The sequence below is a fragment of the Boleophthalmus pectinirostris genome, unplaced genomic scaffold (assembly GCF_026225935.1).
Source record: "Boleophthalmus pectinirostris isolate CB_2022bp ecotype Guang Dong unplaced genomic scaffold, ASM2622593v1 HiC_scaffold_13, whole genome shotgun sequence".
Classification (NCBI taxonomy): domain Eukaryota; kingdom Metazoa; phylum Chordata; class Actinopteri; order Gobiiformes; family Gobiidae; genus Boleophthalmus; species Boleophthalmus pectinirostris.
This window is the reverse complement of record NW_026571036.1, coordinates 17,874,895-17,902,582: the sequence shown is the minus strand read 5'-3', so window position 1 is coordinate 17,902,582 and position 27,688 is coordinate 17,874,895. Positions and strand designations below refer to the sequence as shown.

General features: G+C 38.1%; 1 protein-coding gene and 1 pseudogene across 1 annotated transcript in view; one reads left to right on the top strand and one right to left on the bottom strand.

Annotated features, from left to right (window-relative positions):
- The window catches only part of mettl24 (methyltransferase like 24), a 35,140-nt gene extending 9,743 nt beyond the window's left edge, over positions 1 to 25,397 (bottom strand). The window contains exons 1-2 of the mRNA XM_020919478.2: positions 24,962 to 25,397; positions 2,251 to 2,349 (exon numbers count right to left, since the gene is read on the bottom strand). Of these exons, the coding sequence (XP_020775137.2) occupies positions 2,251 to 2,349; positions 24,962 to 25,255 (393 nt within the window). The 5' untranslated portion in view covers positions 25,256 to 25,397. The remainder of the gene's footprint in view (positions 1 to 2,250; positions 2,350 to 24,961) is intronic.
- A 1,884-nt stretch (positions 25,398 to 27,281) lies between these two features.
- Positions 27,282 to 27,399, top strand: LOC129407759 (5S ribosomal RNA; annotated as a pseudogene).
- The last annotated feature ends 289 nt before the right edge of the window (positions 27,400 to 27,688 follow it).

Genomic DNA, 27,688 nt, shown 5'->3' with positions numbered 1-27,688 from the left:
AAAATAGCACATAATCACACACGGATAAAATCATAGAGATTTTTATCACCATATCACATAATAACAGAACTTACAACAACATTCTTTCTACAGAGCAAACCCAAGTGTTTGTGTTTGCTTTGTGTGTGTGTGTTTGTGTGTGTTTGTTGTGACAGTCTTTGTGTAAAACAGTATAGCCATCATTGATTGAGCAGCAGTGTCGTGGGCCTTCTCCTTGAACAGCTCCACTGGGCCCTGTGTCAGTCAGCATTAAGCCTGTCCCTCCTCCTTCCCTTCCACCTCTTCTCCCCCCTCTTCCTCCTCTTCCTCTTCTTCCTCCTCTTCCTCCTCTTCCTCCCGCGCCTGTCACTGCCCCTGATAGACACCGCGCTAGAATCATTCTCCGCCTGTCCCCCCTTGTGAGAGACAACACACAACCCTGGGGCTAATTCTTCACAAGTTTAAAGACTGCCCTGTCAGACCAAGAAACTTTTTAGCCACTTGAAGCTGCAAATTGGAGAGGAAAAGAGCTGAACTTATACTATTTAATTTACTTCAACTATTAACTACTTTTTCCACTCTTAACTCTACTTTCTCTCTCTTAAAGGGCCCATATTACGCTATTTTCTGATCTACGTTATTTCTCATTTATCACAAACATACCTGGAGTTGTGTTTTGTTTCATTCACATATATTTAACACACAAAGCCTGTATAATTATTCAAGCTTCAGGAGTTCTTCTTCCAAACTGAAAACACTCTGTTCCACCTTGTGATGTCATGTGGTAATACACGAAGTGCTCTATTGTGTTTTTGCACTCCATACACCGTCATTAGAATCATTTGGATAATTTCAACCCTGGAATTGCCAGTCTCTATTGAACTAAAGGTAAAAGGATGTATTAACGTGAAAACTACCACTACACTACATCACAAGGAAGAACAGAGCATTTTGAGCTTTGGAGTTGTAGACAGACTAATAATAACAAGCTAACGAGAGTCAATGTTGGTTAATATAAGACCTTTAAAATCCTGCTACAAAAAGCTGCTATAATTTACAACTAAAATTACATTTAATTCTGCAAAACTATTATGAACTTTAACTTCACTTATTGCTGGTAGTGTCTGTATAATGCATGATCCTAAATTAATAAACTATAATGACATTAATTAGTAATGAAAACAATAGCCCATGTATGAAAAATTCATGTTAATGATTTGAACCTCATCACTTTGCTTTAGGAGTCTTTTATAAAATGCATCATAACATTGATTTATGTACTTTGATATGAACACAAACACTATAGCATTGATTAACTACTGTATGAAAACTAGAGCGGTGACCTCCAGCTTTAGGTCCATCAATACAGGAATAAAGTTTAAGTGGGCTTTTGAGCAAGGGCAGATGATTAATGAATAGTTTCACCAAGACACTTGCCTTTGGGTAGGATTTATAATAATGGGATTTATATTGCAGCATTTTAACTTTTTAAGAAATATGATTTTATAGCTTCTTCTCAGATTAGATGTCCTGACTGCAGTAAAAGATTCTTAGATATGGCTTGCATAAAAAACATTGGTGTTTGAGGTTTTAATTGCACTGGTATAGATAATGAAAGATGTTTTAGAAAACAAGAAGTGGGTGCAGGGTGCAGTACAAAATCATAGTCTTGGAAGCAGCAGTTATACTCTGGATTAGAGTGTGGATCGGGTTGTTTTTTTTCTGTCCGAGACCAGCCCTCGTTCGACAGAGCAGTTATTGAATCCAAACCGAGCCCGATAGGCATTAAGATATTTGTGTCCGAGTCCGACCAAGCCTGAAACAATTAAAATGACACTATTTTCCTAGGCCTACTAATGAAACACATAGGATATTGTTTGTGTGGAAAATCCGTTTTGTATTAATCAACTAAAAAAAGGCATTCGGAACATCAACACAGATGAGCAGAGCACATCAGAGCACACACACGGAATAACAAGTGCACGTTAGCACAAGAGGCCGGGCCCAAGGGTAGCCTAATATTTTCAATATTTTCTTTTTTTTCCACAAAAACTAATGCTTCAAGTGAAACAGACCCATTGGCTACCTACATACTTGCCTAAGCGTTTTTTAATTTTACATTTCAAATGTCTTATCGCACTGATGTGTCTGTCTGGCCTGAGCCCAAACATAAGTTCTTAATATTGTGTGAGTCCAAACGAGCCCGTCGGGGTCCAATGGCTCCCGACAGACTTCAGTCAGGTTTCCATGCTCTATTCTGGATGTACTCACTTGAGGTGTCGTGATGTACTTAAGGAACCTCCTGGCTTCATCCTCCAGAGAATGCTTCTCACTGGCCCAGGGCTCCATCTCGATGTGCCACCGAGGAGACTACAGCAACAAAAACAAGACATTATTCATTCAGAAGAAAGTATGGGATTTACAAACATTAACACTATGTACAAGTAAAGCCACAAACACACCACAAGTTTTACTTTCCCACTTGTAAAACCATTAGTTCTATCTTATGGTGGAACGAGGTCACTGTGTTCCCAGCCGTGTTAGTGCCAAGATAATTTTCAAACTCATTTTAGTTCATCATAATTTGCTCAGTATAAAAACTTTGAAGCCTGAATCAGAGTAGTGCATATTGAAAGTGCAAAAACATGAGTCTCTTCTGTCAAGCAGTTGGAGCAGATAGTGTATGTGGATAGTGTATGTGAACGCATTCCTGGAGACTGGTAGAGCAGTGCTTTTAGAGTCTGCTTCATTTCAACTGGAATGTCTGTTTATAATTACAGAGGTCCTGGCTTACACAGAGGAGGGAAGAGACACTGGCTTGAGCTGAAATCCAGACATCTTTTACAGTAAGCTTGATTTTGTGGTCTTCCTCAAGTATTGATTTTGCCTTGCAGTTTGGTTTCAAATTACAGAGCCCCACACGATTTGATACAATATGCAATACATTAAGAACAATATCATAATATGGCAATGCTGTGATTATTAAAAAAAATACTGTTTTATGATATGTCAACTTTATTACATTAAGAAGTTTTCATCCTCAGGACTGTAGGTCTTTAATAATTGAGTTAATTAATTGGTCAATGGGGTCTCAGTCTACACCATCATCAGATTATTATAGGATTTATATGAAACAACAGCAGAAAGAAGAAATGCATATTTAGGCTGTGTTCTTCTTCTACAGCCGGGATTGCTTCATGACATCACAAGGTGGAACAGAGCATTTTGAGCTTTGGGAATCTTGACATGCTGATCATAAAGGGTTACTCAAACATGCATGAATGAAACAAAACACAACTCCAGGTATGCTTTTGTTTGCTTTTGAGGGGGCAACAGCATCAAAGCATGGGTCAGTTTTGTGTAATAAGGGTAAGGCAGATTAAACTCATGATTCACAAAACTAATTTGAATTTAGTCAATCAACCCTCTAAATGACAAAATTGTAGCATTGCCTCAAAAAATATATTTCAATATTTTGCCAAATTTGTGAGCTGCTATTTTAGGTGGACAATTACCGGCATTTCAAAAGTGCTGTTCATTTTTATATATTCAGGAAAAGTAGAAGCGGCAAAGTAGAAGATTATGATGTTTGATATGAGCCTTTCAAATCTAGCCATCTAGCATTTCTTGTTGCAAGACAAAGCTCGAACTGGAAGAATCACTAACACTATTATTTGGTACTTCATGTAAACACTCCGTCTCCCGTCATAGACACAGCACATTTTAGTGGGAGATAAAAGGTCAAATCTCATATTCAATCCACGCCACAAATGATTTCATTACTGCCAACAGCCAGAGCCCATATTGCCTGATTCGTCTCGGTTCTCTCTGTGCAGTCTTAATACAATACATTATCTGTGACAGGGCTGGTCGCTGTGATTTCCTCCTCCACTGATCCAGGACCAGCCCACAGACACATAGACAATGGACTGTCCTGTTTAATAGATGGGAAGCTGAGCCCACACGGTGCTGTCGCTCAGGGTTTGGCATCAGGCCCTTCATCGATTTGCGGTGTCAAAACATCTGAGGCTCTCTACGCGGCGTCGTCTTTTTAATGCACAAGCAGCGTTTCTCCGTCTGTTCAGTGTGTTCATACAGTCCTATATATATGTATGTTAACCCAATTGCTGTCAAAGTTTGTGCACTTTCTATACAGATTGGCCTTTGCTTGCAAAATGTCATTTGTATAAAGATGGCATGTTATGACTGAATACATAGGATTAGCCAAAACACTACTACCAGCTTCTGTCTGAATGCAGTGTTTATGGTCTCATAGCATAACTGTCTATGTGTTTTTTGCAGAAGGACCCAATGACACCTACAGATGCAGCAGAGTCTGGAGAGTAAAATGAGACAAAAAACTACATTTGGCCAAAAAATGAGTGGTTATGCTATTAGGCCAACATCATACTTTATACACTTTCATCCACCAACCCGTAGGTCTGTAGTTCGATTCCAGATCTAACCAGAGCACTGTTTCTTTGGGCAAGACACTCTATCGTCTTGCCTATGTATTAATGTTATGTGCCAATATTCATTGAAATTTGTAATTTTGGACATAGGGCCTCATTTCCTAGTGAGCCAGAGTGTTGGAGATGTGTAGAGAAACTTTTATTAAAATTCCATCCAGTCCTTGTATTTGCAGAGGTCGCTAGTGCTAGGCTAGCGCATGTCAATGGCCATAGTTATCCTGCCACTAATAACCATCTTACCCACAAAGCACACGAAGCAAATCTGTTATTACGCCAGACTATAGATGTAAATGTCTGTGTCGATAGAATAATGTTTGAAATAAAACTAACTTTGCATTGCATGAATCATCGAATGTTGAGGGACTATTTTCTCATAGATCAGTCCGCCGCTGCCAAACTTTCTATCAGTAAGTACAACATGCTGCTGCTGCCCAGACATAAATCCTTCAAATGCAAGGTTGGTTTTACTTCTAAAATTCTTCTATCAACACAGACATTCACATGGACAGTCTGGCATTATAATTGTTTTGCTTCAGGTGCTTTGTGGAGTGGGGAAGAGTGTTTTTAATGGCAGGATAACTATGCCCATTGACATGCACTAGCCTAGCTCCAGTGACCTCTGCAAATACAAGGACTGGATGGAATATTTTAAAAAGTGTCTCCACACGTCTCCAACACTCTGGCGCACTAGGAAATGAGGTCCTATGTCCAAAATGCCGAACTGCCCTTTAATGTCAGTGTGAGTGGTCATTATGAAATGGCTGATCTGTGTACAAAGTCAGTGACAACAATATGTGTGAGGTTTGAGACAGACAATAATCATGAGCACCTAAATGTTAAACAATAATGCATTTTAAGGAGCAGAGAAAGGCTAAAGGATATTGCAATACTTTAGATAATACTTCAAAACAGGTGCCATGAATGGGTATAACTTTAACTTGTGCTTTCTTATTCTGTAAAGCATTTTGAATGACTTTGTGTACAAATTATGCTATACAAATAAACTTGTCATAATGTTGTGGCTACTTAGATGCTTCTTCCCATACCTAGGCAAAGTTTTTTTAACCAACATTGTCCAGATTACATTACCCATGCGGAACTGAGACTTCCATAATTGCTATCATTATGGCACAAGCATTACTATAATTACGATGGCCATTAACTGTCTCTCTCTAGATTATTCACCAGTTATGAACTTCTTTATATTTCCTTCCTATTCTGATCTCATATTATCACAGAGAAAAGTCCATTGTATTCGTATGGTTGTGCTGACAGATTGGAGCTCCTTACTGCATCTTCAAAATGCCCTCTGCATATTGTAGTTAGTTTGCATGCACCAGCTCAGAACAGGTTTAGACAGGACTACTGATTAGGAGTATATATCTGGGACAAAGAAGTGTCTGGAAGGCTGGGGTGAACTCAAGATATATGATCAAAAAGAACTACGGACCACTGTGTGAGACTTGTTAAGATATTGCAGAGGAAATAAAAGATTATGTATAAAGATTTGTGAAAAACACTCCCCCTAAAATACATATATTCAATGCCCTTTTTTGTAAATAGAATAACAATGATCTAACTCATTTGTATGTATACGGGGCAGAATGGGGCTGTGAAATCTACTGAGAGAGTTTGCAACACAGTCATCCATCTCCAATCTTCAAGCTACTTTTTTCTCAGCATGATTGTTTTCTAAAAAGACAAAAAAATAAAAAATAATGTCACTCAAAAGTGTAAGGGGGTCTTGAGATTCTCCTCCACAATTTTTTTTTTTTTTTTGCAAAAAATCCACATACATTTCTGTATTCTGCTACACAGGACTGTACTCCTTTAGTGACTTGCTCAATAAGTTGGTCAGTGGTGTTTTAGTCAACCAGTTTTTGATACTCCTTTTGAGTACCAGGTCCCAAATATATTCATGTATATTCATGTTGATGTAGTTTTTGCTATTGTTTTTTTTTTTTTTTTTTTACCTGGCTCAAACAAATAAATAAATGAATGAAAAATACTGGACTAATTCATGTCTTAAGATTATAAGGACTTACAAGCAAAACAATATAAAAAAAAGAGTGTTTTGAGAGGAACTGGACACTTTAACCTGCCTTTTCATTGATGAAGATGTGGCTTACTGGTCCTTTTCTGTATACATGGCATTTTGTTTTGCAGTTCTGCCAATACTCAGTATAAACTGATGTCAGTGCAGAGACTAATAACAGCATATATTTTGGTAACAAGGTTAACATAATACAAAATTAAATATGTAAAACAGTTTTTTAACCCATAAGTAACTACTGAACAGCCAGAAATTCAAGACGAGACTTTGTGGGCCAACCAGATTTTATTATATTAATTTATATGTCCAGCCAGGATATCGACTGAACCTATAGTTGTAAGCCAATATCTGATCTAGCTCATTTTTGAGTATCAATGCCGCTATCAATAACCAGTATTAAATTGCTGCATTTCTAATCCTAACCCTTTATTCAATTAATAGATGCACAGAGCATGCCTTTAGTCAACCAACAATTTCTTTTGTCAACTACAACCCTAACTTCATACATACATACATACATACATACATACAAATACAGTACTACAAATCTGGCAAGCTGTTGTCATTCATCTAGTCCCGCATAATAAATTGAACTTTAAAATTTTCACCCACTGCATGCATAATATAGTGCACATATGATATCAGCCAGCAGTCATAAGTCTCTCTCTTGCACCTGTTTTCCGGACCTCTCCCTGTGCCCTACATGCCTTTAGGAGCAGAGTCTGTGGCCCTCGGCGTGGGTGTGAGAGAGGTGTGAGAGAGGTGTGAGCTGCCGACTCGAGCGTGAATAATCCAGCAAGGAGAGGTGGATGCACGAATGAGCACTTGATAATAAGGTTGTGTAGGAACAGAGGGCAGAGGAAGTCAATATGGAATCAATGTCCGAGCAGGCATAGGCATAATCATGAGCAAACAAGCAAGAGACAGACAGTGGTAAAGGACTTGACAAGTTTGTGAATTAACTTTGAGGAATAGTTATAAAATTTGCATTTCATTTTGTTTAAAGGTGCACCTATGTAACTTTTCTGATGTGGGGTTCACTACCTGCTTGTTCTCATGGACTGATGTGTGGCTTTAAATGTATCTACCTCAGTGGGTGCAATCGGGGGACATCATTGGGACAAAAAACAAATCTGCTGACAAGTTACCTGTCTATTATGGTTGTCAAAAATATATAAAATCAAGATACTAATCGATACTAAAACTAGTAATGAAACTAGATACCTATTTGAGCAAGTAAGTAAATATTCACAGAACAGAAATGAACCTTTCCTGAATAACTATAGAATGAGCTTAAGCTATATCAGAACATAGACTAGAATGGATAACACTATAACACCACATATAAAAGTGAAAATGACATTCTATTGTATGAACAAAGAGTTTTTTTTAAATTATAATCATTATGGTATTGGAATCAGTTGTCGAGTCTGTTACTTAGTATCGTGACCGCACTGTCTATTGGTAAAGAGCCCAGATGTAATGTAAAAAAAAATAAATAAAAAACACGTCTCCCTTTTTCTCTCGCTTGCTGTGAGCCAGAGTCCAGGTGAGTTAGAAATACCAGCAGTGAGCGCAGGCAGGAGGTCGGGGCTTTTAGGTCAACACACCCAGAATATATTGTTAACACTTTACTCAACAAATCTAGTTTAAAGATGGGCTGTATCTGTGTGACTGCTAGATAAGAAAAGACTTTTGTCAGAAAGGTGGTGATTGCACTTTAATGTGTGCTAGAATTTGAACATTTGAAGCATCCATTTTCTACATTTTTTTTTTCTTTTCAGTAAATTATTGCACCCAAATCTAGGAAGGAACATATGACAAATCTATATTCCACTCTAATGCTTTCAAAATACAGACAAGCCTGAAGTTGTAATATTTGCTTTCGTGCACTCCTTAAAAGTCATAATAGTTCACCTAATTTGTCTTTGTCAGAACATCTTATTTCTAATCTAGAGGATATTTTAGAAATGACAGTCTTTAGTTGTGTCTGTATTTGAGATCTGGGATAATCTCATAAACTCTGCTTTATAAGCTCTTAGTCTGTCTTTTTATCTGGAGATATGGGACTGGCGGGCGGTGCAAAGCCAGCTGTCTTCGTGTTTTGCTGCGTCATATATCACAAGGAGACCTGCCTCTGGGGCCAATCCTGCTCAGTGCTCTGCACAGAGAGAGACATAAGTGAATTAAAGCAGGGATTACACTCATCTTTTTTAATAAAGACACTAATCTCACTTGAGTTTAGCCCAGTCTCAAAGGAGGGGTGACGTGAAACTGGATATCGCCGGTGGATATGGAATAGTGGGTGGAGTGTGTGTGTTTGCTTTAAATGTGATATTAAAAATAAGCAGCATTGTGGCGGGTCTTAGGCAGGCCTGGCAAAAATATTCTATGATAGTAATAATGCAACTGTCTTAACCATGGGTTTCAGAGTGAAGAATTAAGAATTTGAAACAAAATATTATCTCTCTTGAATAGTCAGACGTCCTCAAAATGGCTCCATATAACAGGAATCTAAAAAATAATATAATAAATAATATAATATCACGATAAAAAAAACTATTAAAATGGCAATGTGAAGGTTCGTTTTTTTTCCTGTCTAAACTTTGATATACTGCTTGTTGGAATCAAATATAATGAGAGAGAGAGAGATGATGGGCTGAACAATATAGCTTAAACATATTATTGTAAATAATCAATAATAACGAAAATAAAAATACAATGCAAAGTTCTCCATATGAAAAGAAATGAGAGCTTTGAAAGTAGATGCAAAAAGGGCAGATTTTATCCACAATTTACTTATTGTGTACTCTTTTAACCCAGTTTGGTCTTGGTATAAATTTTAATTTTGCTTTACGTATTGTGTCAAAAAATGTAAGTGGCGGTATTGCTATGATATAGTTTGCGATACAACCTGTAGTTATCAAATATCTTTATCTCACATCATGCGGCCTTTATAAAATGTATCAGATTACACATTTCATTCAAGTTTATTCTATGTGAGGCTGCATGATAGTTTGGTGGTCATATACAATAAGTTATACAATATGCGGCCCCCGACCAACGCTGATTTTATAACTTTGGCCCTGCTCCAGTTGAGTTTGAGACCCCTGTTTTACACTATTTCTCCTGCCACATCAGTCACATACATTGAAAAAAGTAGTTTTAATATGGTAGCCCTACCTGACCAGCATTAAGATAATATTTAACATTATGATAAGTTAAACATTATTAGTCACATTTAGAAACACAATTTAGCAGGACAGAAGAAACATTACAACATACATCAGAAAATAGTGCACTATTAGTCTTAATAAGTGTCTTGCCCAAAGACACCATTTGACATTCTGCGTGGTTTTAGCTGGGGTCTGGACTGCTGGTTTTAAGATAATTGCTTCATGCCACTTTAACTTGTTTTAGTGACATATTGAGATCTAGATTGATGTAGAAGTATGCCCACAAGCCACAACCTCATTTTTTGCTATGTAACCCCCAAAACACTCCAGCCATAATGAGTCAGTAATGGAATGAGTGAAATGCAATATGTGGCCTTTCTTCCATTGTGACTTGTACAAATCATTGAACTAGAAACTCCCTGGTTTATATTCACCAACAGGCAAATAAAATACCCTTTACAAGACTGATAAATTACAAATAAAAGGACAAGTAAATAAACATGCATACATCTATTAAGGGCTGGTTGTGGCATTAAAGGTCCCATATTGCACAAAATTGATTCTTGCGGAGTTTTAAACTGTGTTATAATGTTGTTACCTCATTAAAAACATACCTGGAGTTGTGTTTTGTTTAATTCACATGTTTGAGTAATCCTTAATCTACGAAATACTCTGTTCCACCTTGTGATGTCATGTAGTGGCAGTTAAAGCTACGTTTTAACTTTAGTTCAGTAGAGACTGGCAGTTCCAGGGCTGACATCATCTCAGTGATTCTAGTGAAGATGTATGGAGTTTAAAAACACATTGGAGCACTTTCTGTATCACTATTTGACATCACAAGGTGTAACAGCGTGTCTGAGAGAAGAACTCAGCCTAAATATGCAGGGTTTGTGTGTTAAACGTGTGACTGAAACAAAGACAAAACTCCTAGTATGTTTCTGATGAGGAAACAACATTACAACACAGATCAAGAATAGAATCAAATAATATGTGCCCTTTAACTAGTGACTCCTAATCTTTTTCATAGATGCAGATGCAGTGTCAAACTTCATCAGTCATTCTGCGGGCTACTTGGCACCAGTTCCACCTGCCCACGTGCTGTAAATCAAAGCCCATCAAAGTCAACAGAGTCTGCCATCGCCAGAGGTGCACAGCAGTAACCTTTGTGCTCCTCTATACTGCCTGGTCTACTTGAATATAAATAGCCCGGTACACGCTTCGTATTGTACAGTATGCAATTTAAATGTCTGTTCTCACCTACGTAGGCTGTCATTAAGACACTCTGTTACTTCAGTCTTCAGGGTATAAACAAGATCCATTTTCCAAAGCAGTTATCTTTGGTGATTTAAAGGTGTCTCTGTGGAGATGTTATTTGGCCTGTCACCATAACAAACTTTGAAGTGCAAAATATAGCAGCAGTAAAATATCCCAAACAATAATATTAAAATTACTACTTTATAACTCTAAGCAGGATTATCCCCCTAAACCTTTGTCAAAGTACACCGTATTGCAAAATAAACTGCTATACACAATAAACCAAATTAAACAGACACACACAGTAGTTTGTTCTATAAACTATAAAGTATAAAGTGTCATAGATTTTATTTGAGAAACTAGCCAGAAATGTTATCAAATAGGCTTAATACTGCTTTTCTAGTGCCAAGAAAAGCTAGACACAATATACTTGTTTTTTTCTATCATTTGTTGATCCACCAATGACAGGCCTAGATGCTATTACTTTGCTTTGCTTAGAATATTCCACAGAATGGCATTAATCTTAATTATATCCATGGAGCAGGTGATGTAAAGTCAAGACATAGTGTGCTTGTGTCTGCTGTATAAACTACTTATACAAATTGTTATAAACTATGACAACCGTGGCTCATTATGTTATAATTTGGACATTTTACATTTCCAATATTGATCTAAAATGACTTAATAAAACAAACAAGTACTGATGATCGCTGCACGTCACGCTATAAATATGTTTAATGTCATGCCGTGGGATATTCTCAGGAATCATCTCCATGGAGATAAGAAGGTAGCAGATAAATAAATAGTCTGGTGAAAGTGTAGGAGCTTCATAGCCAGGCTGGCGCCACCTAGTGCCTCCGCTCAATTTAATTTCTTTCTGACGACTAGGTCAGGAATCAGAATACACTAGACGGTTCGCAAAAAACCCGGAAGTGCGAGTTCGGGCAGCAGCCAATCAGCAAAGAGCCTTACATTCTGTTTTGGCAACGATTCCCGAGATCGAGGATTTAAAGCTGGAACAAAGAGAATGTTATAACATTATTGCCCTTCTTCCTACAGGATTTGGGAAAAGCTTCATATACTAGTTAGCCCCGTTAGCGGCGCATTACATACGTCACAACCAAATAGCAGCGATTGATTAAATGAAAAAAGTACCTGCCTACCGTCAAGCGAATGAATTCTAACGCTGCGAGGCCAGACGGTTTCTATGCAGTGAAAACGGCTCATGAATCAGGCTAGGCGCTTTACGGTATACCAAAGAACTGTGATATCCAGGGTAATCCACACACAACGGGTTTATTTTACTGAAAACCTTCCCAAAATAAATCCAAAAACCAGTACAGCATAATATTCTATTGGACTTAAACAGGTGTGCCCAATCTTGTGTATAAATCTATGTTGTTTGTTCTCTTATCTTCTCTGAGCATTCACACATGGACACACACACGTAAAGGACTCCACGCGCATTAGGCAGATTCTGTAGAGCCCTTTGATTTGTTGTGGCACGACATGTCAACATAAATCTCTGTGGAATTGGCCGTTGCCTTGGAAACAGACCTCTAGCTCTAACTTCACTCATTCTCACATTCATGAATACAAGATGTTCACACGAGAGGTAACATGTAAAGGAAAAGGGCTGCGCGTGTGATGGGATTCTGAGTTGTTGACTGTGCGATCTCTGTAGACAGATGGGGGGCCTGCTATTTCAATGTCTGTGTGAAATGTGCGCGCGTGTGAGCGGTCCTGGATACTCGCCCAGATTCTAGATTTGGGTTTGAAGTCTCTGGGGGGCGGCTGGACCACGCTGAGCTCCATATGACACTTATTTCACGAGACAAAACTATGACAACGCATTAGACTTAGAACAAGGCTGGCCGTGTGCTTAGTGGCTCATGTTGCTCTTATAGCCACAGCGTAATTTTCTGGCGGGAGCTCATCACCTGCAAGATTCCATGGAAAAAGAAAGTTAAAACCATAGACTTCGGATCATTCTCCAAGTAAAAGTCAGTTTTGTGAAGATGCAAGCCCGCCCACAGTGAGGACACATGTTTTTCATTGCATTTCAGTTTATTCTTTTAAAGGTCCTGTATTACACAGAATGAACATGTTTTTACTTCCTCAAAAACATACATGGAGTTGTGTTTTGTTTCATTCACACAGTGTAACCCAATGAGTAAACCTTTATTATTAGTATGTCTCAGAGTCCTGCACCGGGTCGGATATGGGCAAAGAGTTGCTGAAACAGGCAGGTTTTTACATTCTGGAATTTTATAGGCGGGTAGTGATTACACACGGGCGGGTCAGGATTAAACCAGGACTAAACCAGGTCTGAACTAGAAGTAATCTTGGACTTAATTACCTCCGTGGGGTGCGGAGCTCTGCACCAGTCCTTTCTCCTGCAGTGACCTGACAGTCTACACAGGCGCACCTCTGAGCCTGTCCTGACAGTGAGTCCTGGTTCAGTTCTGGTTCAGTTCTTGTTTAGTCCCGGTTTAGTCCTCCTGGTTCAGTCCTTGGTTAGTCCTGGGTTAGTCCTGGTTCAGTCCATGGTGTGTTTCTTCTGCTAATGCCTGTGAAGTGATGACAGTCAAGTCGCGTCTGTGAATTTGTGTTCGTACTGAAGAAAGTGTAACCATTTAATTTCATTTCATTCCTGAAGTTGTGACTTTCATATTCCATTTCAATTCATATTCTGATGGCTGCTTCAGTTAGAATGCTTTTAATTTGTGTGTCATTTATCACAGGCATGGGCGGGTAACGGGTGTAATATTAACTGGTCCGGGCAGGTTTAACTTTGATATAACGAGCGGGTGTGGTGCTGTACTGCGTGGGTGCAGGTCTCTAAAAATGGACCCGTGCAGGACTCTGGTCTGTCTACATCCCCAGAGCTCCAAATGCTCTGTTCCACCTTGTGATGTCATGAAGCTACCTTTTACCATTTGTCAAATAGAGATTGGCACTTTCAGGTCTGAAATCATCCAAATAATCCTAGTGAATCAGTGTTTTTAAACTCCTTCACTAGACTCATTTGGATAATTTTAGTCCTGGAATTGTCAGCCTCTACTGAAGAAAAGGTGAAAGGTAGCTGTTAACTTTAACACTACCAGAGTTTTACACCTATTAAGTAAAAAGAGAATTTTGACCTTTGAAGATGCAGACAGACTAATGCAGGATTACTCAAACATGTGTGAATGAAACAAAACACAAATCCATTTATATTTTGAGGAGGTAACAACATTGTAACATGGCCTAAAGCTCACAAGAATCCATTTTGTGCAATACAGATCCTTTAAATATCTGGGACAACTTGACTTCTATGTGCATTTAAGCTGGAATCCCTTTAAAGCAAGACTGGGGTTTGGCAGCGCAGTGGGTCAATGCTCTCATTCACATTCGCACTAGAAGTAGACTGAGATCTCAGAGGAATGTTCCAGACAAGGCCTCTGCGTCTGAGAGGAGCTTTGTCCCATCAACAGTTTAAGACACTTTGACACTGACTTTTAACCCTCCTCAGAGTGTCTTTGTGCAGCCATACTGAACACAACAGGGCCAGTGTCAAGACCTATAGCTCCACTTTCTCTCAGACTCTCTCTATAGAACATGTGCTTTTCATTATACATTGAAGTATGATTTGTTTCAGTGTTCAGTTTAGCAATAGTGTTTTGTATATGCAAAAACTATGGTTAATTAGCTGCTCATGTTTCTATAAGTCCTGAATGGGCTCTTTGTGCATGGACTATAAACCTGCACAGAATCCAGACTAGCTTGTTTTCTTTGGGTCACACTGGTTTTCTAATGGCTCTCCAAGGAGGTTACCATGTGAATTATAAGGGCAGTACCAGGGTTTGCAGAAACAACAAGGGCAACTTACATTTTTTGCAATAAATTATGTAAATGTTCTTGAAAAATATAAACCAAAAAAAAAAAAAAAGAAAATCACAGTTTGGGTGACTGAAATTAGTCAAGCGTGAAGACTTGCCCCCATCTCCATTATGTAGCCTGGAGTTTAGACCAGTTGAATCTAACCTTTATCTCCCAGTGAACCTATTTAGACAATCCTAACATCATTCTTCTACCTGAGATCCTTATCATTATCATATGGTTAATAAAGATGTTATAGAAAGGTAATGATAAAAAACTCAACATGTCATCCCATTATTAAAGCTGTATGCACACACAAGCTAGTCTAAGGGCCAATCCCATTTCTAATTTCTACCCCTACCCCTTCCCCTTGCTCCTTGCCCCTTGAAACTGAGGAACAAGAGGTAGGGGTTGAAAGTAAACCCATATGAATCGGGACACCCCTTCAACAATCACATAAGTCATCAGTAGTCTCCGCCAGTTTTTACATAAGCAGATACGACAAGCTTTTGCCAGAAATCCAACATGTCCTCTACAATTTGTGAACTTCTTTGGTCTCTGTGGTCATGGTAGCAGCCATCTTGCCAGTGATTCTCAAGGCATTCTGGGAAATTGCTCATACCCCTCCATTTGGAGTGTGGCTCTGAAAAATCTTCGTTTGGAGGGGTATATAACCCTACCACTTTCCCCTACCCCTCTGTCATAACGGTAACTGGGACACCCCTGTGGTATGGCCAAGGGGTGTTATGGGATTCAGCCATAAAACCCACAGCGACCCCCTGAAAATCTTTGAAGACCCACATTTGGAATGACAGGTTTAGACCACAAACTAAAATGCATGTAATCCATAGGGATGCACGATTCGATAGTGGGATTAGATATCAGCGTTGATACTGAAAAAGTTGTTGGATCAGATATCAGTTTCCAAATATCGGTTCAGCTGATATCCTGGATGGTCATTAAAATTTATGTAATAAGTCCCAGAAAGTCTCATAATGCTTGAACTTTTATATAAATAAGAGCTACGCAACACCATTGGATCAGTTCTGTCCTACTTTGTTTTTTGTTTAAAATAAATAAATTCTGTTTTCAGTCTCTACACTTTGGTTGATATCGGGTATTAGCAGATATTTAAAGCGTTAGTATCGATGCATGCCTACGAATTCATGTATAAGTAGCCGTGGATAGTTCAGTATTTCTTATATGCACTCTGAGCTGAATGACATTTTAACTTAACTTGCAGTTGGATTTTTAAAGCAACATGACATTTCCAGCTTGTTACAGATCAAGGAGTACTTCAACAGACTTATGTAAAACACTTTTTTCTTAGAGATTTCTGTATTTAAGAGCCATAAAAATAATTTCAATGATGCACTGAATCTGTGTCAGTCCACACTAAATCTCTACTTTTATGTTAAAACTTGTCCGTTCCTCGAGGCCTATATCATGTGTTAGATCAAGTATTCAGTGAAATTCTCATAGCTGAGTCAATAAGTTCATAAGTGTTGCATATTAAAGGCTCTGTATTATGTTAATTCAATTCTTGTGAGCGTTTAGCCATGTTTTCAAGTTAACAGCTATATTTTACCTTTAGTTGATTAGAGATTTGCAATTCCAGTGCTGAAGTTATGCAAATGACTCTAGTGAAGGTGTAGTCTAAAAACACAGTGGAACTCTTCCTGTATTACCACATGACGTTACAAGCTATTTGTGTGTGTTAAACATGTGTGAATGAAACAAAACACAACTCCAGGTATGTTTGTGATCAGGAAACAACATTATAACATAGATCTAAATAGGGCTGCTCGATTATGGAAAAAAATAATGATCATGATTATTTTGGTAAATATTGAAATCAAGATTATTTTTTGTTTTGCATTTATTCAGTATTTCTCTCTCTCTCAAAAAACTGTTACTGATAATTATTTACGCAAAACTTTCAAATTGAAAATAAAAATAGCAGAGGTGGGGACTTGCAAGTCATGACTTGACTATTTTTAGGACTTGAGACTTGACTTTATAAAATGGATTGGGACTGGACTTTGACTTGAAGGTTAGTGACTTGGGACTTAACTCGGCCTTGTGGCCTGTGACTTAAGAAGACATTGAGAAGCACTTTGAAATCTGAATTCTTTCTATTCTGACTGTAATGATTCACTTCAAGATCTTGTCAAGACATTTAAAAAGGAAAAAAATAAAATTTCTACAACTCTTATATACTCTATAAATACTCATATATAACAATTATCTATTATTAATTATTAAGTACACTTATCTTAAAAGTCATATAAATTGCAAAAATCTAAGCTATATTTGGTACTTTGGTTTAAAGATCTGAAATGACTTGAAGCTCAAAGCAGACGGCTTGGACTTGGCTAGACTTGGGCCAGTAACTCAAGACTTGACTGGGATTTGCCTGTAATTGACTTGGGACTTGACTTAGACTCAAGTCAAAGACTTGAGACTTACTTGAGACTTGCAAAACAACAACTTCTGAAATATAGGCTACAAATATGAACTTTAGAGCAGTTTTGCGATGTATAAAACATAAAATGAATAAAATATACTTTGAACATGAAATAAGACCTAGAAAAACATCAATGTATCCAAAATAAATTATTTATGTAAATAAAATCCCAAAATACACATTGTTAAGCTTTATTGTTTCAACTCGATTATATGAGTTTGGAGATCGTTTGACACAAAAATCAAAATCGCAATCAAAATTAAATTAATTGCACAGCCTTAGATCTGAAGATAGTGTAATAGGGGAGCTTTAATATTCTATGGTCTGCAGGGGCCAGTGAGACTGCGCCATGACCCAGGTTACATGTCACCGGTGGGGCTGTTGATTCCTCGTGACTCCCCTATCCCTGCTACTCTTGGTTGGATCTTAAAAGACTTAGACCCCCAAGCAGTCACACTCTTGAGATTATACAAGTCTAACCAAGTCTATTCTTTCAATATATCTTTACCCCTTACGCTGTGGAGACTATTACATTTTTGTTGTGCTTTGGGCCATTAGGTTCTCAGTACACGCCTCTGTGGTTGACAAACTGATGTGGATGTGGATGTATTTTTTATGACAAAATTGCTTTCTTAAAAAACACTTGGTTTCTGGATGCAACAAGATATTTCATTGTGTTGTGTTGGGAAGAGGTTTATGATTTTTCTTTTTTCAATTTGCCAACATTCAGGGTACAGCCACTGGGTTATATAACACAATTAGACCAGAGAGAAGTGCAATAATCATAAAAATCTACCGTGCAGCCTTTTGCAAATGAACTGAAATATCTGGCGTTTCATCTCATTTTGGGGAATTTTAATGTAATCTAATCTCATCCTTATTTATTTATTTATTTTATTTATTTTTTATCTGATGAGACAAAAAGATGGATTCAGTTTAGTGTTGGTCATTTGGTTACTCCTCATTATGGATACAAATTAAAGGTTAAAACTTGACTCTTGTTTTGTGAGCTTTAAGCCATGTTAGAATGCTGTTACCTCCTTAAAAACATACTTGGACTTGTGTTTTGTTGCATTCACACAATTACTCTGAATTAATTAGTCTGTCTACATTTCCAAAGCTCAAAATGATTTGTTCCACCTTGTGATGTCATGTAGTGGTCCTCAAGTTAACAGCCACTTTTTTACCTTTTGTTCAGTAGAGATTGGCAATTTCAGGGCCTTAAATTATCCAAATGATTCCAGTGAAGGTGTGAGGAGTTACTAGCCAGGCTGACGCCACCTAGTGCCTCCTCTCAATTTCATTTCTCTCCAGCGACTAGGTCAGGAATCGGAATACACTAGAAGGTCCTGATATCAAGGATTTAAAGCCGGAACAAAGAGAATGTTTGGTGAAATTTATCAAGGGGGAAAGACGTTATTGCCATTCTTCCTACAAGATTTTGGGAAAAGCTTAATATACCAGTTAGCCCTGTTAGCGGCGCATTACATACGTCATGACCAAATAGCAGCAATAGGTTAAATAAAAAAAAATACCCGCCTACCGTCGAGTGAACGAATCCTAATGCTGCAAGGTCAGATGGTTTCCACGAAGTGAAACCGACTGATGAAACAGGCTAAGGAGTTACCACATGACATCACAAAGTGGAATAGGGCATTTAATGTTTGAGAGAAGAATTCTAAATATGCAGGATTTGTCTGTTAAATGTGAGTGAGTGAATAGAACAAACCAAAACTACAGACATTTTGAGTTTGTGATGAGGAAACAACATTATGATAAAAAAATAAATAAAATTGTAATATTTCTATGTTTGGTAACTCTCTCTAAAAACAGGAAGTTTACTTTTACTTTGATTCATGCAAGAGTATTAGCAGAAGATGTTATCCAGGAAGAAGACTTTTTTTTCCAACTTCTCTATACAAACATCAACCGTGGTACTTGAGCTGCAGCTCTTTGGGTCAAGACACTTCCTGTTGTTTCATCTGCTGCTGCACATCTTGTTAATTTGCTGATATTGACAAATAAAAGAGGAGACAGGAAATCACATTAGATGAAAAACATAACAATAAGCAACAATATTATTCACCATGTTCGATTTAAATGGCCAATTACTCCGCTTCTGTCTACATTGCAACCGATAAGAGAAAATTGATGCTGTAAAAGGATAGATACCTGTGTACAAAGCTCATCTAGCATCGAGCTACATAGACAAACCTTCCATCTCATTCTCTTATTGATTCATGCTCCAGTCTACACACAGAATATAGATTTAAAGAGAATAACAGGAAGTCTTTTCAGTAGAGCTGGCAGCTTGTTTTGCTCAGGGCTTGCAGCTATAGTTTAAATATTTTAGTTTTACAAGACAGGTTGTTAGCATCCACAACAGCGTCTATTCATTCACAAGTGTTGGCTTCAATGTGGCCACATCTGTAGGCTAGTGAAAGTAAAATATTAAAGGTTTTCATGTTTTTTTCTATGTATTACTTGTGTATTACTTGGTATGTTTGGATAGCACCTGTGGTAAATATTTATTATAGTTTTACATCAGTTTGTGGAAAACAAGTTGAGAAGAAAACATACGAAAAATACAAGAAGTAGCACAAACTTCCTCTATCTATGTCGTCAACACATTCCAATCAAATTACAGAGACAATTTACCCACAAGGAACACATTTCAGATAGATTAAACACTGATTTAACAAAATAATCTATTTCATCTATTTGTCTCAGTCTAATCATAACTATTGTGCAATTTAGACAAGTTTTGGCCCTCATTAACATTATAGTTGCTAGGTAACAGTTATGGAAGTATCTCTATGTATATCATACCTGCTATCCGTGTCCAAACCAGAAAGTCAAATTATAAACTTCACCACAAAAAAAAGCAAGATTTTTGTGAAATCTTGAATGTAATAATGTTAACTATGTTTTTGTGAAATCAGTAGTCTAACCTGCCATTTGCACTTTAACTTGATACAGTCAATATGGATGTAACAATAACCAAAATATCATGATATTGCAACGTCAAAAGTTTCACAATAATACTGTCACAATATCACAATATATCAGATTACAAAATCCTTTGCTTCAATGCATGGTTTTATGATAGCAATAGCTATTAAACATCGGGAACTACATATGCCATGATTCATTTCAGTGCAGACAACATGAAGAGATATGTTTTTACTTGAATTTTTAGGATTATGACGGTAATAATTCACACCAAAATCTTGTCAGGGTATTTTAAAAGCAAAAAAGTGTCCTATCTACAATTATATGAGCCTCTCCAAAATATCGCAATAAATATCGTAGCATGAGATGCATATCGTGATAATATCGTACCGCGAGATTTAGATATCGTTACATCCCTGAAGTGAATCATTTAAATCTAGACTTTAACCCACAATCATTAAAAAGTCACAATGAAATAACCTTAAAAATGCTAATTCTTCTTCTACCATAATACTTTTTTTTTCTAGTTTTTGTATTTGTTATTGTCTGGACAAGAAAAAATGTACTTGCAGAGAATTTGGTCTGGTTACCCTGGCAAACAGTCACTTGTGCATTTCCCCAAAGCCTCAAAATCATAAGAGGCTGTTTTCAAGTGTGCACGAGCAGTCGTACATCTGACAGAAGTGAGTGGGTTTTTCAGTGCGTTAAACATTATAAGCAGCTCCATTTGTCACACACGGATAACAGCAGATGCTTAAATGAGAAAAATAGATCTTTTCCATTTGGCGACGTTCCATCCCTCAAACAAATATTTGTGAACTGGAGATGAAGAAAATGTCCCAGTGTTTTCACATGCGCAGCTGCTCATAAACAGATTAAAGTTTATGTCAAAGGCATCTCCACAATCTGCTGCAGTGAAGACCGACAAACAGCAGCGAAGTCTGATCATGCCAAAAAGGCTGTTAGCCCAGATGCCCAAACAACAAAGCAATACCTAGACTTCAGCATGTTATCAACACAAGATAACTAAAGACTGGTTTGTAGTCAGGCCAGAGCTGCTCACGTTTGCTCACGTTTGTAATGTGGCTTGCTTCTGTCTTATGTAACTGTCTTGTTTTGTGTGGATCTTTTAACATTCCTTTCTGGACAAAATCCCTTTAAAAGCACCCTATGGACAGCTACTGAAAATGATCCCTTGTGCAATAAGACTTTAAATAATGACCCATAAAATTGAGTAAAAGGAATTGTTACGGCAAATAAAATAATACACCACACACACAACTGTATAACTGCAACTGTAATATAACTATAACTATATATAATATAACTGATAAAATACAGGTGATACAGTTTATCCAACTTCAAGTCTACCCCATAGCTGAATATTGGAATCCATATTGAAGTGTTTGGTGGATATCAGATTAAACAATATCTCATCTCTGAAAACTATTTACTGAGCAGTGTTGGCCCAAAACCTCTTATTATTAGATTAAACTTGGATTTTACAAAGCTGTTCTGTAATTACTATAAATAAACACTATAAATAAACACTATAAATAAATAACAGTTACAAAACACATTTCATCATTGTTTATACCATAGGCTGTTTGTGCTTAAAGGAAATAAATTATATTTTCAGTCTCTGCTTTAGTATCAATTGGTATCGGGTATCAGCACATACTTAAAGCCAAAGTATCGACATCGGTATTGGAGCAGAAACAGCCTCCTTACCCGTAACACATAAGAAAGGCAAGTGGCCATCAAATTTACAAACCTGTAACTATGCATCTTGCATTTCTCAACTTAACTTTAAAGAGCACTTTAAAAGCAACACTGCGCACATTTTCAACAGGACACAAAGAGTGAGTTAAAAGCCAACACTTCTTTACATGTTTACCAGATGTTAAACACTAGGGATGTAACAATAACTGAAATATTGTGATATCGTATCGTCAAAGTTCTCACAATAATATCGTGGACCATCACAATATATCGAATTGTAAGTCTCTGCTTAAATTAAGAGTTATGGTGCAGAAAGAGCTGACAGAGGGAACTACATAGACCATGATCCTTTGCTCTATTTCAGTGTAGACATGAATAAATAACAGTTCTAAGCTCATTTAAGTCTTAGTTCTTTGGATTAAGTCTTGTCAAGGCATTTTTAGAGGAAAAAGTAGTATATTAACAGTTTTGTTAGCCTCCACAAAACATCGCAATAAATATCACACCGTGAGGTTCATACCTTGACAATATCGTATCGTGAGGCTTGGATATCGTTATACCCCTATTAACCACTCTGCCACATAACTCAAGCTAAAATAAAATATCACTTGACTGTTTTGAGGAGCTGATTGTGTTGGAAATGGACAGCATATGCCCGTTTTTGCCATATCCACCATTAAAATCCCATGTTAAGAATAGCCTTTCCCACAATGGCAAGTCTCCATACAGTTATTTACCAAGGTCACAGTGTGCGCCCCTGACACGCTCCTTCCTCCCAGCACAGCAATACAGCAGCCCATTACTGCCTTTCCCCTGCAGCCCATGAATATGTGTGGAGTCAGTGTATGGCCAGCCACGAGCAGCTTCCCCAGAGACAAAAAAAAAAAAAAAAACACACACAAGTGAAAGGAGGAGTAGCCTCGAAGTTTAAAATTAAGAAAGGCACAGTAAGTAGAACAGTAAGATGAAACATGACAGAGCTGCAGTGATCTCCATGATGAGAGCCTAAGGGAAAAACAAGCACACTGCACAAGAGCTAAATGGCACCAGCATATGACATAGTTTCTGTCAGGGGCCCCCCAAGGTTCCTTATGTGACAAATTTAGTGTTCAGAAGCCCAGAAAGAGAGGAGCATATGGTGGGATGTAATATTAATGCTGAGCAAAGTGGCCAATGTCTCAGTGTGGTACAATTGCCCCGCAGTGATTCTCAGAGCATTTAAAAATCTGCTCTCAACCCCAGCACAGTCTAAACCATTAAAGATTTACCACAGCAGACATGGAGAGGCATAGCAATGGGAATGACCAAAAGGAAAATAACGAGGAAGACAACAATTAGCTGGGATATAGTTTTGTTTGAAAAGGTATACTATGTAATTTTTCTCAGTTATTTTCCATAGAATGTGTATGTACAGTACAGTATTAAACCTATCTATGTTTATTGAAACAAATAGGTGTCTCTAGACCATGTTATAGCTCAGATCATTGGCGAAGCACTTACAGAACGCATTTTTTGCTATGAACAAAAAGTAAACAAAAAAGTAAACATAAAGCTTTATTTTAACACTTTAGTGAGACGAGACAACTGTAAAAATGTGACTGCACAGCTCTCTTATAGGTTTGTAGGGAAAAAGATTCTGTGGGTGAGTTGTAAATTTAAGTAACATAATTTTGGGAAAACAATCTAAATCAGCCCTACAACTCGGTCTAAAAATATATAAATATCTTCTCAACTTTTGACCATCCTTAACGGTTGATCTCTAGAACAAACTCATGTTAGTCAATCTTTTCGAGGAAGCTGCTGTTAAGAAAACAAAAGTAAAAGATGGATGTGAGATCTTGCGTCTAAATCAAAGCACCAGCGTTACACAAAGAGGAGAAGGTGCACTCAGGGGCAGTGGGAGTTTAGTTAAGCCGATTCTTAAACACACCCTTAACAGGTCAAAGGTCAAACCTTCAAACCTGTGTGTATGTGAGCCGTTATGAATAGCAGTGTTTGCTCTCATAGACTTTTGAAAAGTCCTTTGTTGCACATTTGCAGCTAGCCATGAAGCTGGTGTTCACTTTGTGTGGTGCAGTGTGGTATGGTGAAAACAGAAGACCTGCACCCGTTAAAACACTTGAATTCAGGATATTAACTTAGTACATTTGTCTCGTTACAATATCTTAAAGTTCTTGAAATTCTGAAAACAATTAAAACTGTAAAAATAATTTATAACCAGCACCAAACTGAATAAATCAAATCTTTGAATTCACACCTTTCTAAAGATGCACTATGTAAGTTCCTTTTCTCTGTGGAGACAAGCAGATGGTGTTCGCAGGCCAAGTTATAGGTCATATCTGTGGAGAGGCAGCCCCACTCAGTGTAGGAATGCTTGCATGTTTGCCGTATAATTTGATCAATAAAAGCACCAGGCAAAGCAAGAACATCTCCTTGGAGACAAGAAGCCGTGTACCCATCACTAAAAGTTACATAGTGCACCTTTAACTGTTATTGTTTGCAATGTATTGTTTTACTAAAACAAATTCTACAAATTCTCTTCTCCAGTTTCAAAGTGTTCATTGATATTGCTGTGCTGTTCCTCCGTCACCACGGCCCAGGGATTACAAGGCTTTAGGCAGAGATATCCAGGGGAATGCCCTACAGGCTGTTATGTCTGAGCTACATTTTAAAGGTGTACTATATGACTTTTATGGTGGAGGAGAGGGCACTTCATTGCTTGTCTCCATGGAGATGTTACTGCTTTGCCAGGAAAGTTTCACAAGGTGACATTTAACGTATCTTTCTCTGTGGAAAAGAGCAAGTGACCTCACGAGGCCAAGTTATCGGTCTGATCTCTGGAGAGAAGACTCACAGTACAAATGTGCGAGTTCTAGGTGGTTTGTAAGCAATAAAAACACCTGTAAGCGCTTTAATGGTACTGTGGGACATTCCAGGCAAAGGAATAGCATCTTTTATAGAGACAAACAGGTGGCGTGCCCTCCAGAAAAGTCACACAGTGCACCTTTAACAGCAGAGATCCTACCTTTCTACGATGGAGGAAAGCTGAGTGCACATCTGTAGTTTTAGCCTCCTTCTTAAGCGTCCTCACGTAGGATATTCTCCTCTTCACACTCCTGTCCTCTGTGGCCTCTGCAGACTCGTCTTTGGTTCTGCTTCTGTTGGACTGAGTGGTGCTTTCCTCCTTCGTTACAGTGGGATCCCTCCAGTTCATCTCTAGGTAAACGTGCACGCACAACCCCAACGCACTGAGCGCTATCACCACACGCAGCAGCAGCAGTGGGCCCCGGGTTAGAAGCCTCTGCATGCCCATGTCCATCCAAAAGGTGTCCGCGCTTCACAAACACATTCTTTAAAGATCAAGTCAACTCCAAGTTTCTGCGCTCTTTTCTAACCCATTATTTTCAGTTCTAAAGTGATTAAAGTCAAGAACAGCTCCAGTGATAAACCCAACCACGTGTCAGCATGCATCCCAGATTGTGTGCAAACAGTTTAGTGAGTACAATACGTGCCACCCTCTTTGAAAACTTCAGCAACTCCCTCCTCACGCGCTCAAGTTCCCCAAACACACACGCCCCTTTCTTTTTTTGTTCTTTTTTATCGGCGCACATCACATACACAGGCACCGCTATGTTCCTCCGGGACACTCTTCCTCCGCCCCGATGACTCTCGAGTTACTCTGAAACTCTATCCTTGGGCGGGACGGGAGCTGCACGAGAAGGTAATGCAGGTCCGTATTGGTCTATACTTGTTCAGCTCAATGGACAACATATGAGGGCCTTAATCACTTTTGGAAGTAAGACTAAATTGTGCTTTGTTCTCCTTTGGGTGCATGTATTTCTGTCAGATTTATAGATAATGATTGCAATGTAACACCACATCATTTTTCCGTTTTTATCCACGCACGCAACGCACAGATGGGAACAGCAATAGGTCCTAACTATGAATGATGACACACTACAAATCAAATACCCCAAAAGTCCCAATATTATATAGGCTTTGCTATAAATAGGCCTATATGTTTTCTAAGGTTTTTTTCTTCACTTTTTATCATTTATATGCCATTACGGACAACAAAACTTGGACATTCTCTCTAAATAAGACACGTGGTCACCCTATTCACTGTTCAGAATTAAAATTAGTAGTTATTAGTTAATAGTTATTATCTTTGGTTCGTTTGTATAATAAAAAAAATTGTAGGACTACTAAATTTGCATCTTAAACCTGTCTATTTATCACGAATCTAAGAAAATAATGCAGATTTTCGTGCACTTCCTGAACACATCTGTGAATCATTTGCGCTTTCTCTCTAACACAGTCCTCTACCGCCCTCTAGAGGACAAAAACAACTTTCCACAAAGAGTAAAGTGTAGAGTCACATTCAGTTTGCAAAGTACTTATGCTATGGCGTCACTCTATACTGACTTAATAACATTGTGATTGTTGGCACCTAGGAATATTATGTGTATTTGTTCATTATCAGGGGGTTTTCAGACGCACATGGACGTGTGTGTAGCGCCATCTTGTGGAGAGTTAAATCTGTAAGCATCTGCATATGGACTGAATGAGGCGAGGATAATTTAATTCATCTGGGAATGGAAACAATGAGGCTGAGAGTGGAGAATGTGGTTTGTAGATCACATAGAGCATGTTGATACAATGATACACAGATTTTCAAATTTTATGCTGCAGCAGAAAGTAGTAGATACATTTATACAAAATATGTGTTCTCTGGTTTCCAGTGATGTACGAGTATTTCATCACTTGTTACATTCCCAAAGTAACAAATACTTGGAGTGATATTACTAAGCAGCAATACAATTAGAAGAAATAGCAAGTTAGTAGTTGCTGTAGAGTATGTAATTGTAATTACTGATGTTTCTATTAATAATGTGAAAATGTGACACAGGAAGCTTTGATCTGCTCAGGTGTGCACAAAGCACACAGGGTCATAGTTCAACAGCCGGTCATGAAGAGGCCTCATATCAGTGAAATAGATCAGTGTTCCTGGTGATGGCAATAGTGATTCATGTGGATAGTTTCTATAACTTAGATGCTCCCTGATGAATGTATTTTAGGATTTTGTTTTACCATGTTTATGATGGTGCTAATGGTTTCAGTCTTCTGTGTGCTGTATATGTTTTGTCTTATGAGATCTGAGACTTGAGTTTGTTTGTTTTTTTAAATATAGATGCAGAACCATGGAGACAAGACAGGGAGGCCACCAGACCAAATAAGAGATCAGTGGAGAGGTGACCCCACTCACAATAAGAATTAATGTTTCTCAAGGTATTTGTTTTGCAATAAAAACACATTCAACACATTCAAAGTATGCTGTGCATTAACTTCGTGGCTATACCAGCTTGTCAAAATCTGATCCCATCAGATCTCAGAAGCTAAGCAGGGTCTGGCCTGGGTAGTACTTGAATGGGAGACCATTGGGAAAATCAGGTGCCACAGTGGGGTGCAGGTCACAAAAAACTGTCATTGTGTCCTTAGGCAAGGCATTTCACCCACAATTCCTAGCATGAAAGTTTCGTGTGTGAGTGATGGTGGTGGTCAGAGGGACAGATGGTGCTGATTGGCAGCCTTGCTTCAGTCAGTCTGCTTCAGGACAGCTGTGGTTACAATATTAGCTTACCACCGCTGGGTATGGAGTGAATGAATAATGCTCTGTAAAGTGTCTTTGTGACAAATGTCTGTGAAAAGCTCTATGTAAATAAAATAAACTTACTTTCTTACTTTCAAGGCA